A 19,392-nucleotide genomic window follows, 5' to 3' on the forward strand; every position below is an offset into this window, starting at 1 on the left:
TGCTAATGCCTAAACTATCTCATCATTATGTATAGACCCAAAATATTGTGTAGTAAGTTTAAAATGATCATTTACATCACACAGTCCCTCTTTACCTATATAGAACTGACATGATTTGATGTTCCAAAGGTATAAGTACAGTAAAGTAGATGAAAAAAATCACTTAATGATTCCAACAGCTCACAATTTGGGAAAAAAACATGTGTTCTGTAGCGTTCAAAAGGAACATATAAAATCTTCATTAAAGTATTTACAGGATTTTGATAATAAACTTCCTAACTTTTAATTAAAGCTGATCAAAATATGTCCTGGGTATTTACCATGTGTGAGGCAGTGTGCCGTTTAGGAAACAAAGGTGAATAACAGACAAATTTTTTACTTTTTTTTGCAATTTAATAACAAATAAACATACAAATATAGCTCCGATATAGAAGTCTGTGAAAGACTATAAACAAAGGACTATGAGAATTCTTATGTAGCAGAAAAGAGGAATCAGAAAGGATTCATAAAGTTGTGATACAATAAACCTTGAAAGAAGATAAATCTTCATCTAGGGAGATAGCACGAAACATGAGGATATATAAAACAACTGAGACTGGAAATATTCAAGGCTGTTTGATTTCTAGTCACTGATGAGTCTAGAGGAAAGTTTGAAAAAGAAGAAGCAGGCTTACAGGAAAATTTCAGAAGACTGAGAAATGAGTGGATGGTATGAGCTTAGAGCTGGTAGACAGATTACTACTGAGAGACTAAGAGACACAGAGAAGAGACTAAGAGATACCAAGGAGAGATTGAGCTGAAACACTGAGGAGAGCCAGAGAGAGAGTGAGTCAGAGAGGCTAAGAGACACCAACAAACACTGAGAAGGAAGACTGAGAAGGATCAAAAAAGACAGAGACAGAAAAAGACAGAAGGGCATATAAATAAAGGAGAAAGTAAAAGGATAATTATTTTGTTGGTGTTGGGTAAAGAGACTTTGTGAAGATTTGCAGGCAAAGAAAAAAAGCTAACAGAGAGAAGAAGGAGATATCAGATGGAGAGAAGACTAATGAGACTAATGAAGCATCATTTCAGAAAAGGTGGGCAGAAAGGGTTCAAGAAACAGCATGACACGACACTCACAAGGCTGTTTAAGACAAAAGGGAAGAATGCTAAAGAAACACAGTGAATAGCATCAAGAGAAATAGTAAAGAAGTTATATGCTGCAATTCAATGGAACATCATCAAGCACACAAAAAAACTTCAATAAATATTTGCTAAAGAAATCATCAAGAGAGTATTGATTGTTAACCTGTCAGTCTTAGACAAGTTCTGCTGAGCTATTAGCAGTCTAAACACAAAAAAAACATGCCTATCACATTTGCAGCTAGCCTTAGATTTCAACTGTCTGCTTGACCATCTACAATTCTATGACTCTTAGGCATCTCACCACTCAGCTATTCAAACCAAAACGCTGAATTCACCAAACACTTCCTTCTCCCTCATCCCCCCACATCCAACCATTCCCTAAGTAACAAGGTGATTTTTTCACTTTTTTTTTTTTTTTTTTTTTTTTTGCGGTATGTGGGCCTCTCACTGTTGTGGCCACTCCCGTTGCGGAGCACAGGCTCTGGACGCGCAGGCTCGGCTGCCATGGCTCACGGGCCCAGCCGCTCCGCGGCATGTGGGATCTTCCCGGACCGGGGCACGAACCCATGTCCCCTGCATCGGCAGGCGGACTCTCAACCACTGCACCACCAGGGAAGCCCGATTTTTTCACTATTTTTAAAAAATTGACATATAAGTGACAACAGCATTATATTCATTTCAGATGTATGACATAATGATGCAGTATTTGTAATATATATTATGAAATGACCTCCATAATGTCTACTTAACATCCATCACTATGCATAGTTACAAAAAATTTTTTTCCTTGTTATGAGATCTTTTAAGATCTACTCTTTTGGGCTTCCCTGGTGGCGCAGTGGTTGAAAGTCCGCCTGCCGATGCAGGGGACACGGGTTCATGCCCTGGTCCAGGAAGATCCCACATGCCACGGAGCTGCTGGGCCCGTGAGCCATGGCCGCTGAGCCTGTGCGTCCGGAGCCTATGCTCCGCAACAGGAGAGGCCACAACAGTGAGAGGCCCGCATAACGCAAAAAAATAAATAAATAAATAAATAAAAGAAAAAAAGATCTCTTTTAGCAACTTTCAAATATACAATACAGTATTATTAATTATAGTGACCATATGTACATTACATTCCCATGACTTATTTATTTTATAACTGGAAACCTATACTTTTTACCCCTTTCACCCATTTTCCCCACTCCCTACACCTGCCTCTGGCAACCACCTATCTGTTCTCTGTATCTACGAGTTCAGTTTTTTTTAGATTCCACGTATAAGTGAGATCATACAGTATTTGTCTTTCTGTGTCTGACTCAGTTCACTTAGCATAATGCCCTCAAGGTCTATCCATGTTGTCAAAATCAGGAAGGTTCCCTTCTTTTTTACGGCTGAATTATATGTATTTTTTTCTTTATCCATTCATTCATCAATGGGCACTTAGGTTGCATCCATGTCTTGGCTATTATAAATAATGCTGCAGTGAACACTGGAGTGCATAGATCTTTTCAAGTTAGTGTTTTTATTTCTTCAGACTCAGTAATGGAGCTGCTGGATCATATGGCAATTCTATTTTCAATTTTTTGAGGATTCTCCATACTGTACTCCATTGTGGCTACATCAATTACATTCCCACAGATACTGCCCAAGGGTTCTCTTTTCTCCACACCCTTACCAACATTCGTCATTTCTTGTCTTTTTGGTAATAGCCATCCTAACAACTGTAAGGTGATACACAGTTGCAGTTCTGATTTGCATTTCCCTGATGATTAGTGATGCTGAGCACCTCTTCATGTACCTGTTGGCCAACTGTATGTCTTCTTTGGAAACTGTCCATTCAGATCTTCTGCCCACTTTTCAATTAGATTGTTTGTTTTTTTGCTATTGAGTTGTATGAGTTCTTCATATATTTCAGGTATTAACCCCTTACCCAATACATGATTTACAAATATTTTCTCAACTTGGTAGGTTGCCTTTTCATTTTGTTGATGGTTTCCCTTGCTGTGCAGAACTATTTTAGTTTGATGTAGTCTCACTTGTTAATTTTTTATTTTGTTGCCTTTGCTTCTGGTCTCACATCCAAGAAAATCATTGCGAAGACCAGTGTCAAGTAGTTTACTGCCTATGTTTTAGTCTAGGAGCTTTATGGTTTCAAGTCTTATGTTCAAGTCTTTAATCCATTTTGAGCTAGTTTTTGTGTATGGTGTTAAGAAGCGGTCTAGTTTCATTCTTTTGCATGTGGCTGTCCAGTTTTCCCAACACCATTTATTGAAGAGACTGTCCTATCCCATTGCATATTCCTTGGCTCCTTTGTTGTAAATTAACTGACCACGTATGTGTGAGTTTATTTCTGGACTCTCTACCCAAGTGATTTTTTGAAACATAAACCAGATCCCTTCAATGGCTTCCCACTACATTTAGAATATAATCTACACTTCTAACCCAGAGATCTATGAGGCCCTGAATATTCTGGCTCCTGTTCCATCTCTCTCCAATTTCATCTCTAGTTACTTCACATACTACTTTACTATCATTCCAGCCAAACTGGCCTTCTTTTAGATCCTGCAATTCACTAAGCTCCTAAGTCACCCTGTAGACTGCATTTGCTGGTCCTGCTTAAAGGAATACCCATCCCCTACACCATGCCTTCAATTTCTTGAGATCTCAGGTTGAATGTCACTACCTCAGTGAGACCTTCCTAATACCCCTACAACCAAACTGATAAAAAATGGGTTCCTGGGCTTCCCTGGTGGTGCAGTGGTTGAGAGTCCGCCTGCCGATGCAGGGGACACGGGTTCGTGCCCCGGTCCAGGAAGATCCCACATGCCGCGGAGCAGTTAGGCCTGTGAGCCATGGCCCCTGAGCCTGTGCGTCCAGAGCCTGTGCTCCACAACAGGAGAGGCCACAACAGTGAGAGGCCCGCGTACCGCAAAACAAAACAAAACAAAACAAATTTAAAAAATGGGTTCCTTCCTGTGGAATCTCATAAGAATTCTGTGTGTTTCTTTCACAGTACCCAATCACAATTTGGAATTATTTATTTATTTGTTTGTTTGTTCAATGTTCACCTCCCTAAGAATGTCTAATTGCAGGCACCAAGAGGGTAGAGACTGCTAAATCTCCAAGAGCCTAGTGCTCTGTAGATACTTAGTCATTTGTACAACCAAACAATACTTTAAGAAAAGTTTGCAATGTTTTTTTTCTTGTCAGATTGAAAAAAGTGTCCAGGGAATGGCTAAGAAATCTAAACAAAGCACAATCTCCAGAAAATTAAGAAATGTGTTACTAATCAGAAGAACATCATAAAACCTGACAATCAAAATAACTCAAAAATTAGGCAAGTACTTATTATATGCCACCTAAGTAGATGATGAGGATGCTATTATAAGACAACAGACCACGTCCAATGTATCAAATTTTTCTAAGAACACAAAATCTCAAGTACAAACTCCCAAGTCTCGATAAATAAAGTTTGCCTATTAAAAAATAACTTTTTGTCTATTAAAAGTCAATTCTAGTTTACTGAAATGTTAGTGAAAATTGTCAGTTTAGGGAAGGAGAGAAAACACAATTCCAGGCTTCCATTTCCAGATTATAGATCCAGGCGATGGACAGTCTTTACATCTGAAAGTTTAATAGAAGTAGCAGCAGCAAAACAACAACAATCACTTGGGTTTTCTTGGATGACCAAGTGAAAGGCCATTTGTTACTGCTAAACTAGTCATAAAATATTTCAAAATATGATGTTGAAAGTCAACAGAATAGATGTTCTTACTACTGCTGTATAGTATGGGAAAATATGATGAACTAAGGGCTACAGATTTAACTTGCTTTGTACCTTCAGACAAATAATTTCACCTCTCCAGGTCACACTTTCCACAGTCATAAGGTGAGAGGTTTGTACCAGATCCACTTTAACAATCCCTGTAGCTCTAGCCATATCTCATAATACAAGTATATAAGTAAATACATGTCAAACTAAAATTTTCTCTGGTACTAGACCAATGCAAATAAGGCAAATGTTTTTTCCTTTAAAAATTCTCAAAACCAGTGTTCTAAATTTTAATAACATGGTAAAAATGTTTTGTACTGACAAATAAAAGTACCATAACTGAAATCTTACTCATTCCATCTTGAATTAGAATATCTGACATTAAATTTGAACCAAATCAATAATGATGCTCACCGATACTGATATGTCCTCATTTTTTCTCTTAACACTGGAGTCAAACAAGACATTTCTCCCTCGTCTTTCACAGTCTTGATATACAATTAGTCGAATTTGGCTTGGATCAAACTCTGGCAAAGGCCAACTTTAAAGAAAAATAAAGATTCATTAGAATTACTTTAATAAATATTCCACATAAACTCCCAGAAATAAAATCTATATAATGAAACCCAAAGTTGTACTACTGCTCAAGATAACACAGAAGAACTTTACATAAAATACCACCATTTAGTTTTACCATTTAGTTTAGGACTGAAAATTTACACAGCTATGACATTTTAGATTAAAAAGAAAGAATAAAATCTGTGGCAAGTATCACTCAGTGTATATAAAATATAGTCATCCCACATGAATCTAAAAATAGCTAACAATAAAAATATGTCAGTACATTTAATATAATGAAAATACATATTAACTTCCTGGCATGGACTCAGATGGCATAAGGCTAACCCAGATTTTTAAATACTTTTGTTACTTTAATATCAAAATGAAAAAACAGAAACAGCTTTCAGTTTAAATAACAGTAGCTAATTCCTTATAAAACAAAAACAAGTAAGAAAGTGATGAACAACAAAATGGGGTAGAAATCCTCATATATAGTTGGTGTGAGTGAAAATGGCATAATCTCTTTAGAGAATAGTTTTTTAAATATGTACACTAATTAGACAAATCTAGTAAAAATGAAGTTGACCCAGCAATTCCATTCCAGAAAAGTATGCCATTATACAAGAATGTTCATAGCAGCACTGTTCATAATAGCTGAAAACTGGACACTATTCATATACTTACCAACCAAATGGGTAAATATTCATACTATGAAACACCACACAACAAACATAATGAATGAACTTCAGCTATAGGCAAAAACATAAATGGACTGTAAACAAAAGAAATTAGACAATGACACACAATGACACCCATAAACACAGTTACTGTATTTTGCCATTTATAGGAAGATTTAAATCAGGTAAAGTTTTGTCAAGGGATGAATATTTAGTTTTTAAAACTATAAGCAAAACAAAGGAAATGATGGCTTCAAAAGTTTGGAGAGTTGCTATATCTGGGAGTTAGGTGAGGGTGGTGGGGGTTATACCAGGAGGACTGGGGCAGTGATAATGTTCTATTTTTTGACTTGATAATGTTTACACAGATACAGTACCCAAAGGAAAAAAAAAGAAAGTCCACTGCATTTGTTTTGTGTACATTATATTTCACAATTAAAAAGACTAATGGAGTAAGTGAGATGAGGAGGAGAGGGAAAGAAAGAAAACAATGAATTGTATGATGGAGATAAGAATCTGGTGAACTGAAGGCACTACAACATGTAGGACAGTTGCCAAGAAAGAAGAGAACTGTCGTTCCAGGAGCTGTCTGTTGTTAGGCTGAATGGTCAATTCCTCACAATTCATCAGTCACAGCTTTTGATTGCGTTCCTTCATTTCGTTAAGAGAACCTTAACCCTAACCCTATTGATGCATGTTTAAAAATCCATAACTGGCAACATAACACATCTTCATCCCAAATCTTGACAGCAAATACAATTTTAGTTTTCCTGTATTTAATCCTTAGCAAATGTCTATGAATTGATGAAAATTCAAGCTAAACCAGAGATTCATCCTTAGACCACAATGATTTGCATCCCCCTGAACAGCTTTTACTAAACTGTGCTTGATGTTATGCAAAGGAAACTATAAAAGGACAGACTGTTTTGGAATTAAAATCAGGAAGCTGGCCTCAAAGAAACCAAGAAAGAGGAGCACTTTAGAGAGGAAGAAGAAATACCACAGTTGTTACTAAAAAGCATCCACTAGCTTTAGAAACAAAGAAGTCATTGGTGACCATGGCAAGGACAGTTGTAAGGACAGAGTCCTGGGGTCAAACTGCAGAAAATTGAGGACTAAATGAGAGTAAACAGTGAGTTTAAGACAAATGTCAAGGAAAGAGAAAAAGAAAAGGAATCATGAAGTAGAGTGACAGCTATTTTGTTATTAAAAAGGACACATCTGAACATGTTTACATATTGATGACAAAGAATGTGAAGTGGAAGGGAGATGGTGATTGACAAAGTAAGGCGTCTAAGGAAGCGGATGAGGACAGGATACAGAGTACAGATGAAAGGGTTAACCTCAGAAGAAATGATAACCCCTTTGCTAGGATAAAAAGGAAGCAAACATGGACACGGATACAGAAAGATTTACAGATATGAACGTAAGGATGAGGGGACTCATGTCTAAGAGTCCTATATTCTTTGTAAAGTAGGTGAAGGAAAATAAAGGATAAGTTGTAAAATGTGGGGACAGTAGAGAGTAAAAAGAGAGCAGTCTTTGTGGCAAAAGAAAATATGTTGACTAGGAAACATAAGATTTCTTGGAAATTCTCCCCTTTCCCCACTGGTAACCACTAGTTTGTTCTCTGTATCTGTGAGTCTGTTTCTTTTTGTTATATTCACTAGTATGTTTTATTTACACATATAAGTGATATCATACAATATTTGTCCTTCTCTGTCTGACTTACTTCATAAGCATGTGGGGTGATGAAATGTTCTGGAATTAGATAGCAGTTATGGCTGCGTAACTCTGTGACTATACTAAAAAACCACTGAACTGTATACTATACACAGGTGAATTATACAGTATGTGAAATTTATCTCAACAATAATAAAAAAGTTAGAATGCTTTGCTCCTGAACTTATCTAAGCATTTGTAAAGTATTCTCTGTTAACTCAAAACAAGATTATATGTAAAAGCTTAAATTATAAAGCTTCTAGAAAGAAACAGAGTATCTATACAATCATGGAGTATAAAGAGTTCTTTAAAAAGACACAAAAGTTATTAAGCATAAAAGAAAAATCGATAAATTGGACTTCATTAAAATTTAAAACTTGCATATCAAAAGGCAAAATTTTTTAAAAAGGCAAGCCATAAACTGGAAGAAAATATTTGCAATGTATATAAATGATGAAGGACTTGTAAACAGCCTACACAAAGAACTCCTACAAAGCAATAAGACAAACCATTCACCCAATTTTAAAATGGGTGAAAGGCTTGGGCATTTCACATAAGGAGATATATGAATGGTGAAGGAACAAAGCACATGGAGAAGATGCTAACAGTATTAATCATCAGATAAATGCAAATTAAAACCCTTCCACAAAAGACTAATAACATTAGTTGTTGGTAAGAATATGAAGCATGTGGAATCGTATACACTGTTGGTAGGAGTATAAAAGGGTACAACCATTTTAGAAAATTATTTGGCAGCTATGACCCAGCAATTCTTTTCATAGATACATATCCAGTAGAAATGAAAATATATGTTCAAAGACTTCCATAAAAGTGTTTCGAGCAGGGCTTCCCTGGTGGCGCAGTGGCTGAGAGTCCGCCTGCCAATGCAGGGGACACGGGTTCGTGTCCCGGTCTGGGAGGATCCCACATGCCGCGGAGCGGCTGGGCCCGTGGGCCATGGCTGCTGAGCCTGCGCGTCCGGAGCCTGTGCTCCACAACAGGAGAGGCCACAACAGTGAGAGGCCCGCATACCGCAAAAAAAAAAAAAAAAATGTTTCTTGCAGCTTTATTCCTAATAGCAAAAAACTGGGAACACCCAAATGACCATCAATGGGAGAATGGATAAACAAGCTATGATACATTCTACATTGAAATACTATGCAGAAATAACAAGGAATGAACTACTAGTCATAACATAGGTGAATTCTGGAAGAATGTTGAAAAAAATCCCGACACAAAAGCATACATATTGGTAATTCCATTTATATGTAGTTCTAGACCAGGTAAAACTAATCTATGGTGATAGAAACCAAAGCAGTGCTTGGGCAGGGGCAGGGTGTGAAGGGAAAGGACTAGAAAAGTATATGAAGGAACTTTCTGGAGTGACTGAAATGTTCTATATATCTACTAGGGTTGTAGTTAAACAAATGTATACATTTTTCAAAATTAATCAAATTATACACTTAAAAATATGTGCTTTTGGGGCTTCCCTGGTGGCACAGTGGTTAAGAATCTGCCTGCCAATGCAAGGGGCATGGGTTCAAGCCCTGGCCCGGGAAGATCCCACATGCTGCAGAGCAACTAAGCCTGTGCTCTAGAGTCTGCAAGCCACAACAACTGAGCCCATGTGCCACAACTACTGAAGCCTGCGCACCTAGAACCTGTGCTCCGCAACAAGAGAAGCCACCGCAATGAGAAGCCTGCGCACCACAACAAAGAGTAGTCCCCGCTTGCCACAACTAGAGAAAGCCTGCGCACAGCACCAAAGACCCAACACAGCCAAAAATGAATGAATGAATGAATGAATTTTTTTTAAAGTGTGCTTTTTAAGTAAATTGTACCTCAATTTTTTAAAAGGAGAGGATTGTGGGAGAAAACACTATATATATGGTATATATATAGTGTATTTACATTATAGACATCAAAACCATGGATTCACATTACAGAGATCTCACTAAAACAGAGATATTGAACATTTACCATGCTCAAAGCACAATGCCAGGCACTGGGAATATTTCTGTGCATTCATTTACTGACTTAAAAGCATTCATTAAGTATGAAAAGAAAAACATGACTGTGAAAACGTTCACAGTCTAATAATAGGAAGACATATAAATAATTTCATCACTGTGGTACAGTCTACGACTGAGCAAACTTATAATGTAGACAAAGAGGTCTGCATACGGAGGTCAGGTATGGACTCACTGAAGAACAATAATAAATGATACACAATGAATAATAAATAATAGCTAACAGTTATACATTATTGTATACCAGCTACTGTTCTAAGGGCATCACGTATGTTAATTCATTTACCCTTCACACCACTGATTCATCGTCACAACTTTACTCCTATTTTATGCGCGAGAAAACTAAGGCATAGAGAGATTAGGTAACCTGCCCAAAATAACACAGCCAAATACATGGTAAACGGCAAAGCTGGGTTTAGATTCCAGGCAGTGTGTCTTTGGAGTCCACAACCATAACCATTACTCTGTACTATCGATTAAGTACTTAAAGCCTCTCAGCTTCAAGTTGGGAAGAAGGGTATTCTCTTTCCTGCAAGAAGAAAACATCATAGGCTGTAATTCTTAGTGACCCTAGCTCTGGAGTGTGCAGTGAAGCAACAAAAGCTACAAAGGCAGGCTGGTGCCAGATCAACACTCAGAACCATTTCACACAAACATGTAAGGACTTCACCATTCAGGCAATGAGTAAACAGAGTGTGAAATAATAGGTAACAAGATCATTTTGTGCCTTTTAGAAAATCACATTGACAGAAACTTAGAGAAATGACTAGAGAAGGAGGCCTGGAGGTAAGAATAATGTTCTCTAAGCTGAACCAAAAAATAGCACTGAAGATAGAAAGGGACAGAGCTAGATGTTATTTAGGAGACAGAGAAAGGACTTGGGGACTGGATATGGGGAATGAGGGAAGAGGATGCCTGACTCTTAGGTTTCAGATTTGATGAAAAGAGAGAGGCAGAGAATACAGGAGGGAAAGCAAGTTTGGGATAAGAGTGTTTATAGATTGAGTTCAAGGGGCCTGTGAGACAGCTGCAGAAACACCTCTGATATTTTGATGAAAAAATGCTCTGGAGTTCAGGAGAAAGGCTTAAACTAGAGTTCTAGATACAGGAGTTATTCACACATAGTTGGTAGTGAAATTATTCAGGAAGAACACATTAATCAAAAAGAGAAAAGATATGGATAAACAACAAGACCCTACTATACAGCACAGGGAACTACATTCAATATCCTGTAATAAATCCTAATGGAAAAGAATATGAAAAAGTGTGTGCATGTGTGTGTAGACACTGAATCACTTCGCTGTACACCAGAAACAACTAATGCAACATTGTAAATCAATTATACTTCAATAAAATAAATTTTAAAAAAAGAAAAGGTCAAAGAAAGGAAAGGATCAATAAACCAGAATTTTAAGACATAGCAATATTTTAAGGACAGAGAGTAGAGAAGTCACAGAAGATCAGTAAAGACAGACCACAAAATAGAAAAGAGAAAACCAATGGTAAAATATTATTTCAAAAGTCAAGGAAGACGAAGATGAAAAAGGAATAATGCGCAGTGCCAAAGGCTGCAAAAAGCCAAAATTTTTATAAAGACTACAAGCATCCATGGGATTTAGCAATTTGGTGGTCTTTCGTACTCTTGCAAGAACCATTTCAGTGGAGAGTTGTGGTGGGGGTAGTTACACAGCAGTAGCAATTGATGAAGAGAAGAGAGCTAAGAAAGTAAGATGGTAAGTATTATATATACTATTCACAACGGTTTCCCTTTAAAAGGGGGAGAGAAATAATGTGACCATACAAATGATCATCTAAACTGCAGAGTTTGGGGACTTCCCTGGTGATCCAGTGGTTAAGACTCCACACTCCCAATGCAGGGGGCCTGGGTCTGATCCATGGTCAGGGAACTACATCCTGCATACCGCAACTAAAGATCCCACATACCACAACTAAAGATCCCTCATGCTGCAACTAAGACCCAGTGCAGCCAAATAAGTCAAATAAGCCAAATAAGCCAAAAAAATATTTATTTTTTTTTAAAAAATGAGGTTATAATAATAATTTTAAAAAAAACAAACTGCAGAGTTTTGAAAGTAAAAGACAGCCCTAAACACACAAGAGAAACCTGAGATTATCTTGGGCAACCAAGATCTATGGTCACCCCAGATAACTAAAGAAGAGGTGGGGCTACAAAAGGCTGTTTCTTAAAGGAAAAAGATATATAGATATAAAACATATATATATATATATAAAATTGTTTGTATGTATGCATCTATCTATCTATCTAAAGGGAAAAGGTATATACTTAAAGATACGTATTTCCAAACTGAATGGAAGAAATCAGACAAAGCATCTAAAAGTAACCAGAGAGGAGTGTTGGACTAAGATTCCAAACAAGTTAGGACACAGCACTCTATGCAAGGCTAATGTACTACAGAAGCACTTAATGAGGCAGAGAAAAAAAAAAAAAAGACCTACAAATGAAAATTACTGCAGATAGGTGTGCAAGTAGGAGACAACAAATTGAGCATTTACATTGATTTCTGTTTTCTCTGAAAAGCAGAATCAAGAATGTATACAAGCATATATGAGATCGGTGGTCTGAACTGGGGTACAGGGATTGAGAGATAAAGGTCTGGCAAAGTCATCGAAAAATTAGGAAAAGTGCTAACCTAAGTAAAGCAAAAGCAATATCAAGCCATAGAGACGGCCCAGCTGAGTTGAAAACCACTGGCTTCTTAAGCCAACTGTCTGTTGATGGGCACATGGGTGGTTTCCATGTCTTGGCCATACTACCCCAAGCAATCTACAGATTTAATACAATCCCTATCAAAATACTTATGACATTTTTCACAGAACTGGAAGAAATAATCCTAAAATTTACATGGAACCACAAAAGACCCAGAATTGCCAAAGCAATCCTGGGGAAAAAGAGCAAAGCAGGAGGTATAACCCTTCCAGACCTCTGACTATACTACAAAGCTACAATCATCAAAACAGCATGGTACTGGCACAAAAACATAGATCAGTGAAACGGAATAGAGAGCCCAGAAATAAACCCACACACCTACGGTAAATTAATCTACAATAAAGCAGGCAAAAATATACACAGTCTCTTCAACAAGTGGTGTTGGGAAAGCTGGACAGCTATGTGTAGATCAATGAAATTAGAACATTTCCTCATACCATATACACAAATAAACTCAAAATGCTTTAAACCTAAGTATAAGACATGACACCATAAAACTCCTAAAAGAGAACATAAGCTAAACATTCTTTGACATAAATTGTAGCAAAGTTTTCTTAGATCAGTCTTCCAATGCAAAAGAAATCAAAGCAAAAATAAACAAATGGAGCCTAATAAAACTGAAAAGCTTTTGCACTGCAAAGGAAACCATCAACTAAACAAAAAGACAACCTATGTACTGAGAGAAAATATTTGCCAACGATGCAACTAACAAGGGGTTAATATCCAAATTACACACACAGCTCAATCAACTCAGTATCAGAAAAAAACCAAACAACCCAATCAATAAATGGGCAGAAGGGGTTTCCCTGGTGGCACAGTGGTTAAGAATTCACCTGCCAATGCAGGGGACACGGGTTCAAGCCCTGGTCCTGGAAGACACCACATGCCACAGAGCAACTAAGCCCATGTGCCACAACTACTGAAGCCCTTGTGCCTAGAGCCCATGCTCCACAACAAGAGAAGCCACTGCAATGAGAAGCCCACACACCGCAACGAAGAGTGGCCCCCGCTCACCGCAACTAGAGAAAGCCCGCACACATCAACGAATACCCAACTCAGCCAAAAATAAAAACAATAATAAAAATAAATAAATAATAAATGGGCAGAAGACCTAAATAGACATTTCTCCAAGGAAGACATACATTGCAGCAACATGGATGGACCTAGAGCTTACCATACTAAGTGATCTAAGTCAAAGAAAGACAAATAACATATGATATCACTCATATGTTGGAATCTGATTTTTAAAAATGATACAAGTGAACTTATTCACAAAATAGAAGCAAACTTACAGATATCAAAAACAAACTTATGGTTACCAAAGGGGAAACATGGGGGGGAGGGAAATATCAGGAGCTTGAGATTAACATACACATACTACCATATACAAGACAGATAAGCAACAAGGACCTACTGTATAGCACAGGGAACTCTACTCAATATTCTGTGATAACCTATATGAGAAAAGAATCTGAAAAAGAATGAATACATGTATATATATAACTGAATCACTTTGCTGTACACCTGAAACTAACATAACATTGTAAATCAACTATACTCCAATAAAATAAAAAAATAAAACAAATTAAATTAAATAGGGTTTCCCTGGTGGCACAGTGGTTGAGAGTCCGCCTGCCAATGCAGGGGACATGGGTTCGTGCCCCAGTCCGGGAGGATCCCACATGCCACGGAGCAGCTGGGCCCGTGAGCCATGGCCGCTGAGCCTGTGCGTCCGGAGCCTGTGCTCCGCAACGGGAAAGGCCACAACAGTGAGTGGCCCGCATATCGCAAAAAAAATAAATAAAATAAATTAATTAAACAAATTTACAGGGAAAATGTAAAAAAAGAAGACATACAGATGAAAAGATGCTCACCTTCGCTAATTATTAGAGAAATGTAAATCAAACAACAATGAGGTATCACCTCACACAGGTTAGAATGGCTATTATCAAAAAGCCTACAAAAAATAAACACTGGAGAGGGTGTGGAGAAAAGGGAACCCTCCTACCCTGTTGGTGGCAATGTCAACTGGTACAGCCACTATGGAAAACATTTATGGAGGTTCCTTAAAAACCTAAAAATAGTGCTACCATGTAATCCAACAATACCACTCTCCTGGGTATATATCTGGAAAGAAAACCCCAAAACTCTAATTCAAAAAGATACATGCATCCCAATATTCACAGCAGCACTATTTACAACAACTAAGACATGGAAAATCAAAGACTTTAGAATGATCCTTTATTAACTAGAAGCCAAACTCTGACATCTAATTCACCATATTTTCCACCTCATTGCATTGCCTCTTTTTATCAGAATTTAACTGAAGACATAATTAAGCCTAATCATTAACAGTGGTAAGCACACTATAACCATTCACAAAAACTGTCTATATACTACAGCAAAGTTATCTTCAGTATTAAGCTATTGTACTCAGCATAATATTAAACATTAGTAAGAAGACTGTTCAGTGATGAACCACAAATTATTTTGACTTTACACAGATGTTATTTATAATTTATGTCACCTTATCTGCTCTGTATGTCTTTTATCTGACACCTTCAAAGAATGTTAATGAAAAATAAACATGCTGGAATAGACATCTCCCTTTACACAATGACAGAGCAACTCAGAAGACCATATGAATTTCTATAATACATGTTACTGGCTATGAAATTAAAGCTAAATCATGCATTCTCAATGAGAGCAAGATGGCTTCCAAAGAAGCAAATTTGGTTAATGGGGGGAGAAGGGGGAAAGAAGACCAAAACCAAACTTGGGTGTTACAATGGGTGTGGCCCTCCAAAAGGCCATAATACGTAAGAAAATACACAGTATATCTATCTGTGGTATTAAAAGTTCAAGTGGGGAGGGTGGCAATTAAGGGAAAAAATGTCTAAAAAAAGCTCTCTAGCGGGATAATAATGTTAAAAAAAAAAAAAGACTGAGAAACACCAGACTAAACACTAATTTGTATCTCAACACATTACCTAAATAAGACATTTTCACTTCAACTTTAATAATCTCTTACTAAACAGTATATTCAGCAAACCTATGGATTTTAACTTCATTCATTCAATAATTATTTGTACAGTGCCTACTATGTACCTGGCACTATGTTAGTTGTTCTCTCCTGAGCCTTATCCATCACTGGTGTCTCAGTGAAATGGAAACATGCAAGATGATGAAGACCAACTCTGAGAAAACATTAACAACCTGTCCTCTTGCAAGAAATGGAGAGAGCAGCCCAGTTTCAAAAGCTATGCATGTATTGATAGATTAATTGCCTCAGTACTGGAAAACATTTTGAATTTGATAAAGGATAAATTACTGGGGAAGGAAGGAAACAATGGTGCGAGGAAGAAAGAGAAGGAAGAATGCTAAATTAGGCTACAAGTGACAAGCAAAAAGCTTTCCAAACCTAACACCGACATGCCAAGAACTGGTCACCATCAGAACCTCAAAGCACCAGAGCCAAAAGTACCAGAGCCAACTGGAGAAACATTTTCTGTACATGGGGAAAGTGATCTGAGTTTTTTAAAACCTGCAGACAGATTTTGCTTTAGAAAACTCTGCTGCTAACTAGCCAATGTTTAAATATATCTCCTGAAAGCAAAGTATATAAGTCTTACAATGCTTTTTAGTTTAGATAACATTTTAATTTTTTGGTCCCATGATGGAGAAATAACATTCACTATTCCCTCTGTAAAACACACTGACCAGCAAAGGACTGGCAAACGAATGCATATTTACATGCTTTAAGCTGAAAATAAAATGTTACAATGTATACAATAAATTCCTCACTTCAACTGACTTTTCCACTAAACTCTAAGTCCCAATTGTATCAGGTAAGAGAGCTTCTTATTTTCCTTTTGATATATTTACTGTGCATTTAAAAAAATAATCATTGTGAACATATGGTCTATATCAGCAATTCCCAATCATTCTAGTAAAAGGACACCTTTTTAATGTTAAAAAAATTTTAGCATCCAGTAACTGAGAAAATGACTGAAAGCTACTATAAATTCAATATAGTATTAATAAAAGAACATAAATACACGTGAATTACATATGCATCAGACAACTGCTTACTCAGTTTATAGACAGTACTCAATGTTTTTGTAAAGGACCCAATATGATAACTCTACCCCAAATCAAGGGTTGAAAGACCTAATGTCAGAATATATACAAAATTAGAGGAACCATATACAGAAAATAATAGGAACCATAAAATACATGTAAACGTTACATTACAGAAAGTTTTTAAAGAATGGAAAATATTGATCACTATTCAGAGTATTACTGCATTTCTGCTAGGAGTCACACAACTAAAGAAGTGCTTAAAATAATTAATTTTCTTGGGTACATAGGATCATCAGTGACAAGGTGCTGTTATTGCACCAATTTTGTTTTCAATATAATTTAACTGATTTTGTAAACAGTGGAAATTCCTCCCAGATTTACAACTTGTTAATCATTTTAGTTTATATTTTGTTTTGGCTTTTCATGTTTCAATATCTTCCTGAATACTATAGTTAGAAGCTGAGAGAGATAGCAATATAACAGAACTTCAATTAATTCACTGAACAAATGAGTGAATGAGTGACTATTTCAGGAGATACCATTTTAATGCTGGAAGCCTACATTATAGACTTTATGTAGAGTAATTATTTCTGTATCTAAGGAATTATAATCCTCTAACCTGACTGAAAAATAATCCCATGATTTATTTATTAACCTCAGTTCCAAAGAATTTAGGTATCAATTTAGGTCTTTTTCTTCTCAGAACAATCTTAATTTTCATATAGGCTGCTAACAGCTAATGATTCTTCTCCAACTACATTTTAATAAACTAAATATTATAATAAAACTAGTTAATCTTTATTTTTTAAATTTGTATTTATTTATTTAGGTTATGCTGGGTCTTCGTTGCAGTGCACGGGCTTCTCTAGTTGTGGCATGCGGGCTTCCCTAGTTGTGGCACCCAGGCTCTAGAGCATGTGGGCTCAGCAGTTGCGGTGCATGGGCTCTCTAGCTGTGGCATGTGGGATTCTTAGTTCCCCAACCAGGGATCGAACCCAGGCCCCCTATATTGGGAACGTGGAGTCTTAACCACTGGACCACCAGGGAAGTCCCAAAACTAGTTAATCTTTAATATTTTAATTATTTTCAGTCATACTAAGTTCAGTTATACCCAGAATATTAATGAAATCCTAATGACTGTCATTTACATTTCTATGACAAGTATAGTCAGCTACTTGGCTATAGGATTACTATCTTCATTTAATCAAATTAGATAATACATGTGAAAAAATACATTTCTATGACAAGTATAGTCAGCTACTTGGTTATAGGATTACTATCTTCATTTAATCAAATTAGGTAATACATGTGAAAAATACCGTAAGATAAAAATATAAATTATTACCAGCATTAGGTAAAATCCCCAAATCCATTTATACTTATCCCATAATCTAACATGTATAAAATAATATGCACAAAGTAAAATTTACATAAAGTATTTCAGAGAAGGAAAAGTGACAATGTATAACATGAATTCTTTGTGAAATGGAACCTCAGCAACAGCAAATTTCCATACCATGAGAGGATACCATGTTATCATATCTGCTATCATATTTTACTTAGTATCTTTCAGCAACACCTAGGCCCAACTGAAATACACCTGACCTATGTGGTTTTTAACTTTCTGACATTAATTCTACATACCTGAGAACTTAAACTGCAGTGAAACACTGGAAGAATGTTTAAAAGAGCTAAAACAATTGAGAGAGCCAGTATCCATGTTGTTCAACTGGGTTACACATATTGAAAAAGTATTTTTAAATATTTTTAATCCTACTTTCATAGTAGGATTTATTTAAAATATAAAATCAATGTAGCTTAGTCTAAATTCACTACTAATTCAAATCATTTAATTCTAGTCATAAATGTGTGGCAACACACAATTAAGATGTTTACAAGAGCATCAAAAATACTACCAGATAGGGCTTCCCTGGTGGCGCAGTGGTTGAGAGTCCGCCTGTCGATGTAGGGGACGCGAGTTTGTGCCCCGGTCCAGGAAGATCCCACATGCCGCGGAGCGGCTGGACCCGTGAGCCATGGCCACTGAGCCTGCGCGTCCGGAGCCTGTGCTCCACAACAGGAGAGGCCACAACAGTGAGAGGCCCGCGTACCGCAAAAAAAAAAACAAAAAACTACAAGATAAATTCAGGTCTATATCAGTAAAATTAAAGAATAACATCAACTATAAAATAACTGGATTATAATCAATAAGCTGACTAATACAATGTCAAGTTTTCAATTTAAATTTTATTTATAAATATGTATATGAGATAAACAAAAGTACACTGTTCTTCAAATAGCTGTATTGAGCACTCCTACATACACATGAGAAAGAAGAGCAGTAAATGACAGAGAGTAAGACACACATAACGCCCAGACTAAAATGTACTATTTATAAATTAGAAACTTTAAAATAATGAGTACCACCTGCTCAAAACATTCTCAAGCCCTTCTAATTAAATTTATAACCATAACTTTAATCAATTATTCATAAAATAAGTCTATCTAAAATCGCAGCATTAACATTGTTACATCACTAAATTTATAACTAGATTTGGGCTGATTTTGACATTAACAACATTTGAAAATAAAATCTTAAGCTGTATGTTAGTAGCATCTCTATTTCTCTTAAGCAATTCTGCTTTTCAAAATCCCTAAAAACTCCAGTTATGTACAACTGCCAACCCA

At 36.6% G+C, this 19,392-nt stretch overlaps 1 protein-coding gene across 3 annotated transcripts in view; it reads right to left on the reverse strand.

Annotated features, from left to right (window-relative positions):
• The window catches only part of FNIP1 (folliculin interacting protein 1), a 134,251-nt gene that overhangs the window by 73,519 nt on the left and 41,340 nt on the right, over positions 1-19,392 (reverse strand). For all 3 annotated transcript variants that reach the window (XM_079917430.1, XM_079917431.1, XM_079917429.1), the window contains exon 2: positions 5,297-5,423. In XM_079917430.1, coding sequence (XP_079773556.1) covers positions 5,297-5,423 — 127 coding nt within the window. The remainder of the gene's footprint in view (positions 1-5,296; positions 5,424-19,392) is intronic.

The sequence above is a fragment of the Stenella coeruleoalba genome, assembly GCF_951394435.1.
Source record: "Stenella coeruleoalba genome assembly, chromosome: 3".
Taxonomy (NCBI): Eukaryota; Metazoa; Chordata; class Mammalia; order Artiodactyla; family Delphinidae; genus Stenella; species Stenella coeruleoalba.